The 16,251-nt window shown below is 51.5% G+C and overlaps 2 protein-coding genes and 2 non-coding genes across 5 annotated transcripts; all 4 read right to left on the reverse strand.

The window, feature by feature from the left end:
- Positions 1 to 137: 137 nt before the first annotated feature.
- On the reverse strand, positions 138 to 9,968 carry LOC121166817 (spliceosome RNA helicase DDX39B). Its single transcript, XM_040996108.1, has 11 exons — positions 9,888 to 9,968; positions 8,438 to 8,760; positions 7,548 to 7,675; positions 7,179 to 7,271; positions 5,982 to 6,165; positions 5,008 to 5,126; positions 2,870 to 3,001; positions 1,294 to 1,403; positions 1,062 to 1,206; positions 756 to 903; positions 138 to 343 (listed from the first exon to the last, which is right to left on the reverse strand). The coding sequence occupies exons 2-11, from the start codon at positions 8,646 to 8,648 to the stop codon at positions 327 to 329; spliced, it is 1,287 nt and encodes a 428-aa protein (XP_040852042.1). The 5' UTR covers positions 8,649 to 8,760; positions 9,888 to 9,968; the 3' UTR covers positions 138 to 326.
- Positions 5,850 to 5,926, reverse strand: LOC121166821. The gene has a single exon (XR_005885489.1). It is a non-coding gene; the product is annotated as a small nucleolar RNA SNORD83 (small nucleolar RNA).
- On the reverse strand, positions 9,141 to 9,218 carry LOC121166820. Its single transcript, XR_005885488.1, has one exon. It is a non-coding gene; the product is annotated as a small nucleolar RNA SNORD83 (small nucleolar RNA).
- A 4,474-nt stretch (positions 9,969 to 14,442) lies between the features above and the next one.
- LOC121166807 (V-type proton ATPase subunit G 2) lies at positions 14,443 to 16,244 on the reverse strand. Of its 2 annotated transcripts, none has more exons than XM_040996093.1 (3): positions 16,106 to 16,244; positions 15,808 to 15,908; positions 14,443 to 15,314 (listed from the first exon to the last, which is right to left on the reverse strand). In XM_040996093.1, exons 1-3 carry the CDS (start codon positions 16,185 to 16,187, stop codon positions 15,141 to 15,143), a joined length of 357 nt encoding a protein of 118 aa, XP_040852027.1. In that variant the 5' UTR covers positions 16,188 to 16,244; the 3' UTR covers positions 14,443 to 15,140. The 2 variants fall into 2 exon arrangements, with proteins under 2 accessions (XP_040852027.1, XP_040852028.1); XM_040996094.1 differs by having other exon boundaries at positions 14,443 to 15,272; positions 15,886 to 15,908; positions 16,106 to 16,217.
- Positions 16,245 to 16,251: the final 7 nt, after the last annotated feature.

Below are 16,251 nucleotides of genomic sequence, written 5' to 3' on the forward strand. Positions count from 1 at the left end.
ATAGCCTTGGCAGTCAGCGCTGACCAAGGCTCCCGGGGAGAATCGCAAAGTCCACATCCCAACTTACCACCTCGTGCCCTACACTTCAGACCCAATAAATGGAGGGAGTGCTTACAGACAACACAGACACAAATGTGTTTCGTTTTTAGTTTTGTTAAAAAAAAATCTGACAAATCCGGATTCGGGGGTTAGGAGTGGTGGTGATGCAAAAGAGGGAAGCTCGGGTGCGGGGTGGGGGCTGGCAGGGCAGGCGGCAGTAGTGTCTCCTTCACCCCCACGCCTGGTATCCTCCAGAAGACGCTCACATTGCAGAACAGGCGAATCCTCTACCGTGTCTGTTCAACTGAGAGAAACTGGGCATCAGAGCAGGGCATAGAAAGGCAGGGCGCCAACATTACATGCACATGTAAGAGTACTTCAAAGTTTATGACAAAAAAAAAAAAAAAGGCAGCTTTATTTGGGTGCAAAATGTTTTGAAATTCAGGTAGTTTTTTCTTAATGTGCATTTTCCCAAACTTTTTGAAGACCTCTATGCACAAGCAGGTATCTGCACACTATGCAGCATGGATTTTAAGGCTTAAGTGAAGAAAGAATTTGATAGAAGAGACCACACATAGACGTCACAGTAACCCGACCCTATCATGGCACCAGAGACCAGACAGGAAGAAGTGGCCGGGGCGCTCTGCAGATGCACAGTGGGATTTAAGACAATTCTTCAAGGGAATCCCAAAGCTGGGGGAAGCCACATTACTCACTGTAGGAGGAGATGTCTATCTCATCAGGCAGCTCACTAATGTTGACTTCAAATCGATCCTGTACGTCATTGAGGATTTTTGCATCATTCTCGTCTGACACAAACGTGATGGCTAAACCCTTGGTACCGAACCGGCCTGCTCTGGCCACCTGGAAGATTAAAAATATATATATATATATAAGACTATATGTTATATATAGGATTATAGGATCCAAACAAGGGGGAAAGACCCAGAGGGAGCAATAGGCACTCTAACAGTGCACTGGTAGCACAGGAAAGGGGCTGTGCTTCCGGGGGCACAGCTTACCCGATGCAGGTAGGTGTCAGAATCCTCAGGCATGTCATAGTTAAAGGCGATGTTCACCCGCTCTATGTCCATACCTCGACCAAACAGGTTGGTAGCCACAAGAATTCGTCGTTGAAAATCTTTAAACTGCTGATACCGAGAAAGCCTTTGTGAGAAAGGAAATAAAAATGTTGAGAGTCCCTCCTCTCAGAAGGTGCTGTTCCTCCCGAGGACACCTCCATCTCTAACTCACCTTTCTTCCTGGGGCATCCCACGGTGGATGGCAATGGCTGGGAAGTTCTGCTCCACTAGGAGCTGGGCCAGGGCAATGCACCGCTGCACAGACTTCACAAAGATCACCACCTGTGTGCGTGGGGGTGAGCCAGGGGGGTGGGGGTGTGGTCCAAGGTGCATGAGAAACTACTCATGAATTCTCTGTAACTTCACTTCCCAAAGCCCTCCTCCTCCCTGCCACCTGAGGGCAGAGAATAATCACCAAAAGCATCAGACAACGGGCCAACAAGTCAGCTACCTCAAGGAATCCCAAGTCATAAAATCAGGGTTTAAGACTGATATTCCAGGGCCTGACATGATAGCCTAGTGGCTAAATCCTGGCCTCAGATGGGTGCCTATTGATATTCTGGCTGCTTCCTGCTTGTGGCCTGGGAAAGCAGTAGAGGATGACCCAAAGTCTTGGGACCCTGCAACCACGTGTAAGACCCCAAAGAAGCTTCTGCTTCAGCTCGCTCAGCTCTGTCCGTTGCAGCCACTTGGGGAGTAAACAAGTGGACAAAAGATCTCTCTCCTTCTCTCTGTAAATCTGCCTTTCCAATTAAAAAAAAAAGTTAAGTCCAGAAAGATTTGTGTGCCAGCAGATCACAACAGTGAGATGAAAGAGTGCTCCCCGCTTACTATGAGTAACTGATAAGAAACCTGTGGTTGTGGGATGTGGTAGTATAGTATGTGGGCCTCCACCTGCAGAGTAGGCATGCTATGTAGGAGCCGGTTTGAGTCCCAGCTGCTCCAATGCCAACCCAACTCCTTCCTAATTTGCCTGGGAAAGCTGCAAAACTGGCAAGCTCTTGGGCCTCTGCATCCACATGAGACCCAGAAGCACTTCCAGGCTCCTGCCTTCAGACCAGCTCTGGCCACTGCACACACCAGAGGAATGAATCAGATCTCGGTCTCTCCTCCCTCTGCAAATCTGCCTTTCAAATAAACCTTCAAATGTCAAAACTAAATATCCAGAGCTCTAAAAACTCACTGCAGCTCTTTAAAGGACTGTATTTTTACAGGCCCATTTCACTTAAGGCTTTTCATTTGTAATCAACACCCATAAAGGACAGAAACACCATCCCTTCCCTCAGTCACTGAAGACAATCTCATTATAAAGATGCCTCCAGGGGCCCATCGTGTTAGCCTAGTGGCTACAGTCCTGGCCTTACATGCTTCGAATCTCATATGGGTGTAGGTTAGAATCCCAGATCCTGGCTGCTCCATGCTTGTGGCCTGGGAAAGCAGTAGAGAATAACCCAAAGCCCTGGAATCCAGCACCCACATGGGAGACCCAGACGAAGCTCCTGGCTTTGGATTGGCTCTGCTCTGGCTGTTGCAGCTGCTTGGGGAGTGAATTAGCAGACGGAAGATCTTTCCTCTCTCTGTATCTGCCTTTCCAATAAAAATAAACAAATCTTTAAAAGCTGCCTCTCTACTTCTCCCCACACCACTTAGGTGGTTTCTTCGATGAGGGCTACTTTAATACACAGGTGTCTGCTACAGCTGGAAATGTATCCAAAGTTCATTCTCCTGCTGGTCTTCTAACAACTGACCTGGTTGAACTCAAGGACATCTAGAAGGTCAAAGAGCTTCCGGTTCTTCTCGTTGTCCTTCAGTTTCACGTAGTACTGCTGCAACCCATGCAGCGTCAACTTCGTCTCATCATCCACGAAGATCTCCATTGGCTGGGGGGGAGGAAGGGGGTAGGGAACGGGAGGAGGGCAGAGTGGGGGGGTTAAACCTGGGGGGGTGGAGGAAGCTGATCTCCAATACACCCCATGGGGGGATGGGGAAAAGAGAGAAGATTGAAAACCCCACCACATCCCCCCAAAAATACCCGTTTTACTGTGGTCTCTTTCACATTAGACCCAAGTTCCTTCCTGTCAGTTGAGTTCATCTTAAAACTACCCAACTGAAAATTGGCATGGGAAAGTAAGTTTGCAAAGGGAGTAAAGGAGCAACAAAACCACCCAATGGCAAGACGCCATTACCTCAAACCGAGGTGGTGGAGGAAAAATGGGAGCTGTTCTCAAGGAGACATGACCCACACACCTGGGAAATGATGGGAAACAGTGACTCGAGGTGAGAAGAACCCTCGGAGCTGGCTTTAAGGACACAAGGCAGAGGACAAGGACTGCTCCGTTTGAGTTTTCTCTCGGCTTAGGCACTCTGATGCACATAAGGCACTTGGGTATCTTTAAGATTGGAATAATGCAAGGCACGCAGTCAAAATGCCATTTAAGGAGAAGCAAAAATCACTCAAGGTAATAACTTGCCTCATTTCACAAGGGAATAGTTTCAGATGAAACTGACCTCAGAACTAAGGTCAAATCCCCTACAGGCTTACATGGAAGGCATCAGTGACTGGTGCTAAAAAAAAACAAATTCAGAGCAGTAGACACACAGTTCCCTCTTAAAAACTAAAAAGCACAACCCTTGAAGGGAGTTAAGTAGCATTAAAAGACAGAAACTGACACTAATGCAAAGCCCAACTGCCCTGTCCTAATTCTTCACACTATGCTGGGGAGGAACCCAGAGACCAGGATGGAAGTTAAGTGTGTTTCAAGGGGTAAAAAACAGAAATGTGATCCCTGAAGACAGGCTGTCAAGGCAGAAGGGAAAGCCCCATGACTGCCTTCAGATCTGATCCCATCGCCAAATACAGCTCCAGAGTGAGCCATCCCATGGGAAGGGGCGCACAGGGAGGGGAGAAACCCACTCCACTGCTCTTGCGATGGGCTCTGCCTGGCCTGGCCCCTGGCACCCACCTGGCTACATCCAAGGGGAGCCATCCACTTCACCTTTCCCACTTCCCTCTCCTCTGAACATCAGGGAAAAATCATTTCAAAGAAAAAAAAAATCCACCACCCCACTCAGGACCCCCTTCCCCAAACACATATGGGGGAAAGAGGGCACAGCACGCGTTGGATCCAGGAAAAAAAAAAAAACAAAAAACCGGGAACAGAAAAAGAGGCTGGTTTGGTCCTCAGCTTCCTGGTCAGGTTTTCCCCGCGGCCTCCGCTGCCGCCATCCACCGCCGGGTGCCGTCCGCATTCCCGCGTCGCGCCACGGTGCTTCTCTGATGCCGGCTCTCATCAACCGAGGTTCCGACGGGTGCAAGGAGGTTCGGGCAGGAAGGAGTAGGGGATCGGGGACTGAGGTGCCAAAGGCCCCCAGCCCTGGAGGTGGGAAGGGGGCAGATTCCTTTGTGCTGTGTGCTCTTCTTTCGGATGTGCCCTGTCATCTGTCTGTCCCTCTCTGGCTCTCCTGCCACCGGGAGGTGTGCGTTTTGGTGAGCAGAAGGCTCCAGCTGTGTGCTCGATGCCACTGGAGGTGCGTGGCTGTAAGGGGTATGCAGATTTGATGGGTGGGTGGTAGGGCAGAAAATCCTGCCCTCCCCCAAAAGGGAGAAGAGGTTAAAAAATGCTGTGTTTTGTTTTTTAAAAAAGTCGAACACTACCCGCTCTCACGTTATCCCGACCAAGTCTTCCGGAGTTTCCCTAGCACCCGCGCAGACCCTAACGCTAGCTGTCTCTGCCTCGGTGTGTCTCTTCAAGGAGTCATCACTCCCAAATGGGCACGAGCCCCCTTCTTGGTGCTTGATGGACAAGGGAGTCTGGAGGAAGAGGGCGAGGAAGGGGAGGAGGCGGCGGGCGGGGAGTGGAGGGAGAGAAGGTAGAAGGGTATTTACATCTTGCATGAACTTGCGGCAGACTGGGCGGATCTCTTTGCTCAAGGTAGCACTGAACATCATGACCTGCTTCTCGTGGGGGGTCATGCGAAAAATTTCCTGGACATCCCGACGCATGTCTACAATTGTAAAGGAAAATAACAAAGTCTAAGGTGGCCTACAGGTGAGATGAGGTGAAGACAACTAGAAATAAGGACATTTCAGGACTGTGACCTCAGTTCTACCTCTATAAAGTAACCAAATCCACAATACTGTCATGATGGAAAGAGCTATGCATCTGAAATAGAACAGCTCCAGCTCAAGCTTCCTTTTCCAAACTCCTCCTTCCCCCGAAGCTCCAGCCTCCAGACTACAAATACCAGTAACTCGGTGCATTCCAGCTATTTCTGCGACCCCGCTGCATCCCCACATTCCCACTGCCTGAGCCCAGCTTACAGCTGCCCATCTTGACCAATAAAGATCACAGCTACTTCTCTCAGGATTATGTCCACCCTCCTCGCCCACGTGCAGTGCTTATGCAGATTTTTCTTATTAATCCCACTTACTCACGAGAATCACCCATCCTACAAACTCTCACTCTACATAACATCCGGAAACTTAAATCTAACAGTTTACTCGGATACAAATTTTGACTGCTTATGTTGCGCTAGGGAGGCCAGAGTAGACCATCTCCTTCTTCAGTCAACCATCTCCCCTGACACCCAGTATTAAAAAGTGCTGCTGGTGATACAGTATCATCAGTCTCCCACACTCACAAAACATGTTTTAGAAAGAGAATACATAGCATCTTTCTCGCCCCCAGCTGCCAAAATTGGTGAGAAGACAAAGTCCAGGGAACCCAGAGCCATCAGTCATGGGTGATAGATTAAGAGTCGTCCTCGCACTGACGTGCTCCTCTAACAAATCAACATCATTTGGCTCCTTTAAAGGGCGACTCCCGGGACCACCAGCCCTGCCCCAGTGCTGCCACTCACCGAGTTGTTCAAGCATCTTATCACATTCATCCAAGATAAAATGTTTAATGTGTTTCAGGTTGAGGCTCTTATTTCGTGCCAGAGCTAGGATCCGGCCAGGAGTCCCCACGACAATATGCGGGCAGTTCTTCTTCAGCACCTCTTCATCCTTCTTGATGGACAGACCTCCAAAAAACACCGCGACCTGCCAAGCCACAGGAAAGCAGAGCATCGCAATGAAGCAGACTCCAATCTTCTCAAAACTCCCAGTCACTCAAGTTACTCCAAATCAAACCTTAGAACATTTCAGAACTAAATTTCTGGGCTCACCTAATCTGAAACATTCATGCAGCCAGTGCTATGGCATAGCAGGTAAAATTGCCACTAACACCAGCATCCCATGTGGGTGCAGGTTTGAGTCCCAACTTCCAATCCAGTTCCCTGCTACGTGTCTGGGAGAGTGCAAGATGACAATGAATCCTGTAGAGCTTCTAGCATTCTGTTGCCACTCTCTCCAGAATTCTCCAAGCACAGGCAAATGAATCAGCGTAAAGCAGCCAGTAACAAAAGCAGTCTTGGGTGGAGCATGTGGTAGTGGTTGGTTAAGTCGTGCCTTGGAAAACACAGGGAGTGCTTGGTATAATCCTGGCCACTGTATTTCTGTTCCAGCTTCTTACTATAATGCACTCCCTTGAGGCAACCTGTATGAGACGTCCAGACTGAGTTCCAGGAACCTGGCTTCAGCCTACCTGGCTTAGCCTTAGCTGCTTTCGGCATGTGAGAAGTGAAAATCTCCCTCCACATGCTCAAGTAAAAAACCTTGCTGTTAGGGCACACATATTTGCCATTCAAAAAAACAAACAAACAAACAAACAAACAAAACACCCAGCTGGTTAACACTCAAAGCCTGATCATGAGTTCTGCTATGCTAAATAGCATAACAGGTGTATTCACAACGCATTGAGCCAAGCCAAACTAAGGCTTCTACAAAGGTAGGATACAGCAAAACAGCTTAACTTAGAACACATATCCCAATGAACCCTATATTACTAGTAAGATCTCTTGTACACTCAACATCTGCAGGATCATCAATTAAACATATGCCAAGATTCTCACATAAGTATTTAACTTCTGTGAGACTGCTGAGCTCCCAAAATCCAATGCCTCCAACTCCCGACAGCCCTTTTATTCTCCCCAGATCGCGTTACCCTCGCTTACCTTGACATTGGGCATATATTTAGAGAAGCGCTCATATTCCTTGCTAATCTGAAAAGCCAGTTCTCTAGTGTGACACATCACCAGCACAGACACCTGGGTGAGGGATGAAAACATACAATATATATACCTCCCGACTGTCCTCTGGGAGAGTAGCCTCCAAAGCACACCTGGCAGATCACAAATGATTTAACTCTAAGAGATGCCACCACGAGCCCAACCTCACCACAGAAATTCCCCACAGCTGCCAGGGGGAACAGCCTGCATCTTACCAAAGAGCCCCTGGCTCTGAGAGCAACCACACATCTGGGACAGAAACAACCCCCCAGGACGCCTAACCGGAATGCCTTCCCCAGCATTCTCCCCAAGTACCTGCCCAGTAACCGGCTCCAGCTGTTGCAGAGTGGCCAACACAAACACTGCCGTCTTTCCCATGCCTGACTTGGCCTGGCACAGGACATCCATTCCGAGAATGGCCTGAGGGATGCACTCGTGTTGCACTAGACACAGAAAAAAAAAAAAAAAAAAAACACATAAATTTGCACCTCTTTGTTACTCCACAACTCTTCCACCATGCCGAACACAGTTCTCATGCTCAATTCTGAAAGTATTTACCTGGGTTTGGTCAACTACCAGTCACACTTATTCTGAAGTCAAAGCCCTGTGGCTCCTCCTATTCCAGCCTTCTCTAGCTTGTGGCCTCCACACTCACATTACAATCCTCTCGCCCAACAGCTCACCCTCAGTGCTCCTGTCCCTATCCTTACTGACCTTTATCTGTAAGGAATGGCAGCCACAGTCTTTCTCTTACTTAGGCTGCCATGCTTTGGTTTATGTAACTCGGCAACCTTGGATAAAATGAGGGACTTGGCGCCTGACCCAGAAGTCAGCCATCTTTAGACCAAAAAGGTTTCCAGATGCCAGAGTTGGCCTGACACAACAGAGGACAACTAAAGGCACAACCAGGCCCTTTCTGGAAATTTAATGTTAGAGGTCAAAATGACAAAATTAAGAACCAAAACTGCGTAAGAAGGAATAAGAATTACAGGAGTTTACAACAGACCTCTAGTTTACTTCCGAACCACAAGCACTACCAAGCCACCAAAGAGCAGTCTACAGAAGTCCTGCCACTGTTAAATGTTTTCTGTAATTCCTTATTTCCTAGTCTACACTACACACCAATGTTCACCACCTGAAGCAGCCACTTAATGTTTTTTCTTGTCCTAAGGAGCCCAATGAGAACCAAGTGCAACAAAAGTTACCTTCTGATGGATGCTCAAACCCACAATCCACTATGGCACGAAGCAACTCTGGCTTGAGCAGGAAGTCGCGGAAGCCAGAGCTGTGGATGGAGACGTAGGAGCCCTTGACGTCCTTCTTGGCAGGGGCCTCAGCCCCATCTCCCCCAGCTGCCGTCTCCACCTCATCCTCTTCATAGTCCAACAGCTCATTGTCCACGTCGTTTTCTGCCATAACTGGGCCAGCAGGGGGAGAAGGGGAGGGGTCTCGGGGTTGCTTCTTGCAGAATAGGTGTTAACGAGGGGAGAGAGTGAAGGTTTGCAGGAAGACGCTGGTTTCGGAAGAGCTAGGAGAAAACACGCGGGAGATTATCGGTCAGAGACAAAGCCTTCGCCAGCGCTTTCCTCCTCCACCTTTTTGCTGCTTTCCCTATGATAGTTATGTGGTGAGAGGGAGAAAAAGATGAGAACTAATTTTTAATAAAAATAAAAAAGCAAACGCATCGGAGAAAAAGGGAAAAGCGGTCTCGGGGGACAAGGTTGAGGACACAGGCTCAAGGTAGCAGAAATCCAGGTATTGGGAAAGGATAAGGACCACTCTGAACAGCGAAGAAACGGGATAGGGGAGCATGGGAGACGACAGGACATGAAGGGCGCTGGAACAGCCTGCGGGACGAACCTGCAGCTTTCCCTGCTAACCTGGCTAGGTGAGGCTCCCTCCCACAGCAGCCATCAGTCCAGGGTGATAGATTCGGGTCGTCACCGCGCAGAGCGCTCGTGTCTCCGAATGCAAACATCATGTGGCTGCCATGCACCCCGCGCACCACCTCCCGAACCACAATGGCTAACGAGGAGGGAAACTAGGGAATGGAGAAAAGAGGCAGGGGCATCCCCGCGCCGGGCCTAACAGCACGTTTACCAAGTGGCATCACGTCACCCCCGCGCTGCTGCTCGGGTAGGAAAGCCTCGCCGAGAAACGCAACGACGCCATCGGAAGAGCGCACCGCACACGGAGGGGCAAGTGGAGGCGAGAAAGTCCGGGCGGGCCCCCCATCAACGGGCTCCTCCTCCCGGTCCCCCGATGGGCCGAGAGCGCCCGGAGAAAAGCCAAGGTGGGAGAACCACGCCCTTCGAGAAGGCCCGGGCCCGGCGGGCGCCCCGCGCCGCCTCTCGCCACCGCCGCAGCCTCAGGGAGGCGAGCGACCCTCCTAAGAGCCGGCAGCCCAGGGCACACAATGGCGCCGGGGCCACCATCTTGGATCGGGCCGCCCTTGTCTCCCCGTCTTCCTGCTCTCCTACCCCTCCCCCGCGGAGCTCTCGGCTCTCGAAAAGGCTGAAAGCCATGTAAAGAACAACTCCATCGTGTCCCCGCGACCAGACCGACGCCTATGGAACGGGTATCAGGAGCCGAAACCATAGAACCACCGGGGAGAAACGCGGATGGAGGCGGATGGTAATGAAGGCCAGAGCTTACCTGAGCAGGGTGAGCGTGTATGGCGGCGGCAACAGCCACGAAGGAGGGAATCTGCCTTCACTTCCGGTTCCCGGCTTCCCTCCACTCCGGCCTCCCCGCCTTCTGCGCCGCCAGCGCGCAGGCGCAGCGGCCGACCGGAAGCAGGACCTGCCACGGTTCTCGGGTTTCGCGCGCTCCGGGCTTGCCTGGGGAAAATGCCTGCCAGGTGTTTTTTGTTTTTTTGTTTTTTGTTTTTTTTTCAATCTTTTCTAACTCCTCGACTGCCGCCAGCAACAAAACACGTGTCTTTCCCGCTCTTATCTGTTCTGCCCAGTCCTCCCCCGCGGCCATCATCACCCTTTCCTGGGGGTTTGGCCACGCGGGGCTCCGGACACGCCTCTGTGGGAACGAGGTGGCGAGACGGGGCGGGGGCTGCGGTTCCCACGGGTCCTCCTGGGCCCTGGACTCGGGGTGACCTGCGGGCATCGGGGCTCCGGCTGCGGGGAGGCAGCGCTGTGCCCGGAGCCCCTCGCGTGCACAGCGCTGGCCGGCAGCAGTGCTGACCGCTGGAGCCGGCGGCGCCAGGAAAGTCAGGTGTTGTGAATCCGCCGGGCGGAGGCGGCCCTCGGCTGCTGCAAATAAGTAGTAACAGCCTGCGGGTTAAACGGCATTCTGCAAATGTGAATTCAAGAATTGCAGCCGAGTGTCCTCAACCCCGCCCCAGTGCCCCCATTGTTTCGGCTGGACTTTTTTTTCCCAGAAGGAAAGGGGTACCGTCCTTCCCTTCTCTATGAGATGTTGGGGGAAGTAACAGGTGCTGCCCTAAGCATAGTGAAGGTCGCGGACCTTGGTGAAATTTTCCTTTTGAAATCTTGTTTCATATTTTTGCCTCCTTTTGAAAAGTTCCTCCTGGCGTCTGGTTTTTATAAGAACACCAGCTAGGCTGTTAGGAGGAACCCCTATTGTAATATGAATTACTGCTTCCCAGAGTTCCAGTTTTATAAGAAATGAAAAATGGTGACAGAGAGGGGAGCGTGATGGCTCAGTGGACTAACCCTCTCCTGCAAGCGCCATGATCCCATTTAGGCACTGGTTCATGTGCAGGCTGCCCCGCTTCCCATCCAGTACCCAGTTAGTGGCCTGAGAAAGTAGTGGAGAATGACCCAAGTCCTTGGACCCCTGCACTTGCGTGGGAGACTGGAAGAAGCTTCTGGCTTTAGACTGGCCCAGCTCTGGCTGTGTGGCCACTGGGGAAGCGAGCCAGGTTTCAGTCTCTTTGTAAATCTGCCTTTCCAATAAAAATAATTAAGTCTTAAAAAAGGAAAATGTATCAAAAAGTGCCATTAAGAGACTTAATCCAAGTGTTGGCCCTATTTCTTTGAATTTTTGTCAGGAGGAAGAAGATGGAGCTTCTGAGTGAGCCAAACAGGATTCTGTTCCACCTGTGACTGTTACCGTCTGTCCTGTTGTTTTGTTTTTTTTTCTTCCAATTGTGCTTAAAAGACCATTTCTACCATTCTCTCGGGTCTTGTAAACTGTCCTCCCCCCCCCGCAGCAGCAGGTGTCTGTATTTAATATCTTTAATAAATCTTTGTGCACTGACATTGTCCGCAGGAAGATTCTTCTCATGTGAGACAAAAACCGAGGTCGCCTTCGTCATCTCCCTGTGAACAACACTGCTGCTTAATAAAACCCGGCAGGGGTGAGGATTTGGGCCTCTCCTTGTTAACACATCTAAGGAGCAGGCAACATCATTTGCACTTTGTGGAAAGGCAAAACAGAAGTAAAGCTGTATATCCAAACACTGCTAGAAAAATGGCAAGCACGGGACCCCTCGGATCCTCGGTCGTGTGCTGTCCCACTGCTTCGGGAACCTAGTAAACAGGGCAGGCCTTTGGCGGGAACCCCTGGCCATGGACAGTGCCTGGACTGGGTGCCGGCTCTGGTCTAAATGCCCAGTTCTTGCTGGAGCGTGCCATGGAAGGCAGCTGATGGGGGCTCCGGTGACTGGGTCCCTGCCACCCACGCAGGACACAGGTTGCGTTCCGACTTTGGCCAGGTCAGCCCTGGCTGTTGCAGGCATCTGGGAAGTGAAACAGTAGGTGAAAATCACCGCCTGTCTCAGGCTGCCAAAGAGTCACGTTGTTTTAAAGAGTCTGGTAAATACACTAAGGATTCAAACTGCTATGGTAAGAGATAGGACTGGTCAGTGTTGTCACTGAAGGACAGTTTTCCCAACCCTAAATATTTAACTGATATCTTCTTAAACATTTTTCTTTTGTATTTATTTATTTGAAAGGGAGAGACAGAGCCCTTCCATCTGCTGGATCACTCCCCCAAATGTCTACAAAGACCAGGGCTAGATCAGGCCGAAACCTGGAGCCTGAAACTCCAGCTAGGTCTCCCACATGGTGGTAAGGGTCCAAATACTTCAGCCATCTGCTGCTTTCCCAAGTGTTTTAGCAGGGAGCTGGATCAGAAATGAAGTGTCTGGCCCCAACTAGGTTGCTGTTCCCGTTGTGCTTAATGACCAGGTCTGTGGCAGGCTGGGTCGGGCTGGCCCATATCACCCATCACTTTGAATGGGATGTGAGGCCAGGGACAGAACTGACCAGACAACTACAGTCACCAGTGTGTGTGTAAGCTGATGTGTGTGATGGACTGAACCTGACCCTGTACTGGTTGGCACATGCAAAAGGCAGGTCTGGGGTCACCCCCTGTGAAATTTTGTTGGGTGCCCCCCCAACTCAAAACTCTAGCTACAGGGAGAATCATAGGATTTGTAGTCCGACCTTGGAATGCACGTAGTGGGACTGGGCCTCCTCGATTGCTAATGCCTGTGCAGTGGATGGCATGCCCAGGTCTAGGTGCATATGGGGGACAAGATGGCCAGCTCATTTAGGCCTGCATACACTGAATGTCAAAGATGGAGAACAGAACAGGTTGGACAAATCTACTGACCAGGATTGGGCAGCAAGTGTCTGAGTGGATGCGGTAGGGTTGGACTCTGTCAGCCAATGGGCTTTGGAAGGATTTCCTCAGCCTTGGAGCAACAGACCAATGGCATCTCAGAGCTGTAAATCACTCAAGCAATACCCTTGGAACATTCCTCTGCACATCAAGGTTTCCAAGATGACATCAAGTAGACACCCCCCACCCATCTCTGGGTACTGATGTAGTTTGGCAGCTTGGAGCAGCCTCCTCCCTGCCCTCCTCCCCCTCCCCACCCATACAGCAGAAAAAGGAAGAAAAGGAAAATTGGACATTTGTCCCACACACTTTTCCCCCCCATGCCTTGACCCTCCCCACCCTAATCAGTAGTCTTCATGGGCCTGCACCCCCATCAACTGTGTAAACAACATCCAAAATACAATTTCAATAAAAGAAAAGCAGTCTGGGGCCAGCATGTGGCACAGCATGTTAAGCTACTGCCTGTGGTGCTGGTATCCCTTATTGACAATGAGTCCTGGCTGCTCCTCTTCAATCAGGCATCCTGGAAGGTAATGGCCTAACTGCTAGCTGCCCGTGTGCAAGGCCACATGAAGTTACAGGCTCCCACTCAAGTCATTTGAGGATTAAAACAGGACATGGAAGGTCTTTTTTTTCTCCTTCCCCTGGGTGAGTCACTCTTTCAAATAAACACATTTTTTCAAAAGGACAGAACAAGGGGGGAGGGGGAGTGAAGCATCTGAAGTGATGGCATTGCAGACAACAGCTTAAACCACTGTGCCACAATATGAGCCCTGATACAATGTAACTTTTTCAACAGTGTTTATCAACTGTGTGCCAATGGTAGTACTGGCTGGGATGCAAAACAAAAGGTTAAGGGAGCAAAGAGCGCTTGTTCCCCGAGGGTGTTAAAGCACAGCCAATTAAGGAACACTTGTATCTTACTGCCAGCTTTACTCTCAGTCCAGCTCCCCATCCCTGGGGAGCAGCCAGTGCTGGGTCCCTACTGCCCATGTGGGAGACTCATCTGGAGCTCTTGGCTCCTAAGCCCAGTCGCCCAATCCACCCCTGCCCAGCTGTTGCGGGCATTTGGGGGAGTGAGCCAGCACACAGAGAAGATACCTATCTCTATCTCTTTTAAACCATTGAAAGAGCTTGTTCCTTCCTGCCAGCTTCTCTCTTGGAGTGACCATGTTACTCCTTAGAGCTTCCCAAGCAGCTGCTTGTTCTAAGAGTTACTATACAGCATCTTCCGTCCGATGATTCACTCCCCCACGCAACGCTGCTATGTTCCGGAGCCAGCTCTTCCGGTCTCCCATGCGACTCCCAAAGCTTTGGGCCGTCAACTGCTTTCACAGCAGGCCGGCTCCATCTATTAAGAGAAACCACTTGCGCCAGCGCTATTTGCTGTTGTTTTTCCAGGCATCAAAGGACAGCGTTTTGGAGCATCTGTGGATCTGTGAGCTAGCACGAGGGAATGGAGGGGAATGAGAAAGGAAGCTACCAGAAGCTGTTTTGTCTCACCAGTTGACTCATTTTTATTGACTCAGTTCATTGTTACAAGGGAAATGTAAGATGAGGGTGTGGGAAGGCTGGTCATGCATTTCATTGGGTGCATCATGGCTGCACACGCGGCAGGAAGCTGCTGAGGCTGGGGAGACAGCTGATGGAGAACACACACGAGCTGCCAAGAGGCTGAGGGGGCAGACTCCACGGGGAGTCATGACGCAGGGACTAAATGAGGCCCCCGTCCCGCCTTTCCTTGGGTCCTAAAATCTTCTGGGAATTAGAGAATTATCAGAGTCGCAGACGGAGTGGGATTAGAGAGCCGCCGACAGACGGGAGGAGACAGCTGAGTTCAGGTTTTGGCAGATGCGCAGTGGGGGAGGACACCATCCCTGGGCTCCTGGCTCTTACAGGCACTTTATAGGACACGGTACAGTGCAGCCTATGGCAGGCAGATGTCACTATGAATCCAGTCCCCTAGGAACCTCAGCTGTACGACCAGCAGGTGGCAGGGCTGGGAGAAGGACCCAAATCCGCCCACTGTGGAGTCAGCACTTTGCACATCCCTGCTTCTCCATGTTCCAATTTGCACTGCGTGTGCCTGGGAGGCTGACAATGTCCCGGGGAAGGTTAAAGAGCAGCAGGGAGATACAGCTTGGGGCAGGATATACATGTTTCACAGGACAATAGTGGATCCTGCCTCCTGCGATATTCAGGGAATGAAAATCAGAGAAGGATTGAGAGGGAATAGGGGGATGCTGTCTTGGGAGACCTCTTTCAGGGAGGAAACTAGGCAGGAGTCGGGCCATATGCCGGGTTCTATGCAGCGATCCGGTAGTTGGGGTGAACCTGGGGCCTGACATCACAGACCATGCCAAGAAGTTGGGCCAGGACACGCTCACGGTTTCTCTGCTGCGAGCTTTGCATGCCCTGCACCTGGCGCCTCGTAGCCTGCTCCACCTCAGCCGACAGGTTCCCCTGGGAGCCCATGGCCTGGGGAGGGGGAGGAAAGGGGGAGGTGGGGAAAGGGGGAGAAGAAAGGGAAAGCAGAAACAAAGAATCCAGACACATAGAAGCGAAGGTCCAGTCTGGGAGCTTGCCAACAAGAGAGGACTTCTCAGAAACTACCACTACCCAGCTGGTGGAACCATCCAGGCCCCAAGGATACCCCACCTGGCAAATCCACGAAGGCACCAGAGATCAACACCACCCCTCTGGCCCAAGCCCCAGCAGGCAACTCCATCCTAAAACAGACTGGACATCCTCCCCCTACCTCACTACCCGGGGACCCCAAACGCTCTCCTACTCCCCATAGATAACAATATTACCCCACAGGACATGTCCTTCCAGATTCCCAGACCCTCTGCATCACAGAGCCAGGGTCCCTGCACCCTCTGACACTTTACGTTCCTAGGGAATCATCTGCACACCCCTGACCCCATGCACCCCTAGATCGGCCACTTCCCCCCAGACCCCCACAACTCACAGCCTGCTGCTTGCTCTGGAACTCCTGCTCACGCTCCCGGCGGTACTGCTCCACCTCCATCTGCGCCTCCTCCTTGGCCTGCTTCAGCCGCCGGGCCTTCCCTGAAGGCAGAGCCAGGGCACAGAGGGTGGGGGTGGATCCCCCAAAATGTGACAGTGAAGGGGTCAGTCCCCACCAACCCAGGGTCACTCCCCTCCGGCCTCGCCTCCAGCCCACTGCCCCCCAGGCCTGGGTTTTCCCACAGACTCCCCTGCCCCGCTTTCCCCCTAGACTCCCGGGGAAGGGAGCGCGGACTCACGCTTCCTGGCATCTGCCACCTTCTCAGCGGCCCGCTTCTCAGCCTGCAGCAGCTGCTGGATACCCTGGGACTGACTGGCCATCTCTGTCCTTGGGGCTGATGCTGCTTCGTCCGCTAACCAAGGTACCTGACGGCTCCCACCGCCG

The sequence above is a fragment of the Ochotona curzoniae genome, unplaced genomic scaffold, assembly GCF_017591425.1.
Source record: "Ochotona curzoniae isolate NIBS_2020 unplaced genomic scaffold, NIBS_Ocur_1.0 patch24, whole genome shotgun sequence".
Lineage (NCBI taxonomy): Eukaryota > Metazoa > Chordata > Mammalia > Lagomorpha > Ochotonidae > Ochotona > Ochotona curzoniae.

What these genes read in the sequence shown, in the direction of transcription:
- LOC121166807 (XM_040996093.1), bottom strand. Translation starts at nt 16,187, where the DNA reads ATGGCCAGTCAGTCCCAGGGTATCCAGCAGCTGCTGCAGGCTGAGAAG. An exon ending in GGTGGCAGATGCCAGGAAGC is followed by an intron (nt 15,909 to 16,105) that starts GTGAGTCCGCGC and finishes CTCTGCCTTCAG; the next exon opens with GGAAGGCCCGGCGGCTGAAG. An exon ending in TCCAGAGCAAGCAGCAGGCT is followed by an intron (nt 15,315 to 15,807) that starts GTGAGTTGTGGG and finishes CCCCCTCCCCAG; the next exon opens with GCCATGGGCTCCCAGGGGAA.
- LOC121166817 (XM_040996108.1), bottom strand. Translation starts at nt 8,648, where the DNA reads ATGGCAGAAAACGACGTGGACAATGAGCTGTTGGACTATGAAGAGGAT. An exon ending in GCCGCAAGTTCATGCAAGAT is followed by an intron (nt 3,002 to 5,007) that starts GTAAATACCCTT and finishes CCTCCCCCCCAG; the next exon opens with CCAATGGAGATCTTCGTGGA. An exon ending in CTGACACCTACCTGCATCGG is followed by an intron (nt 904 to 1,061) that starts GTAAGCTGTGCC and finishes TTAATCTTCCAG; the next exon opens with GTGGCCAGAGCAGGCCGGTT.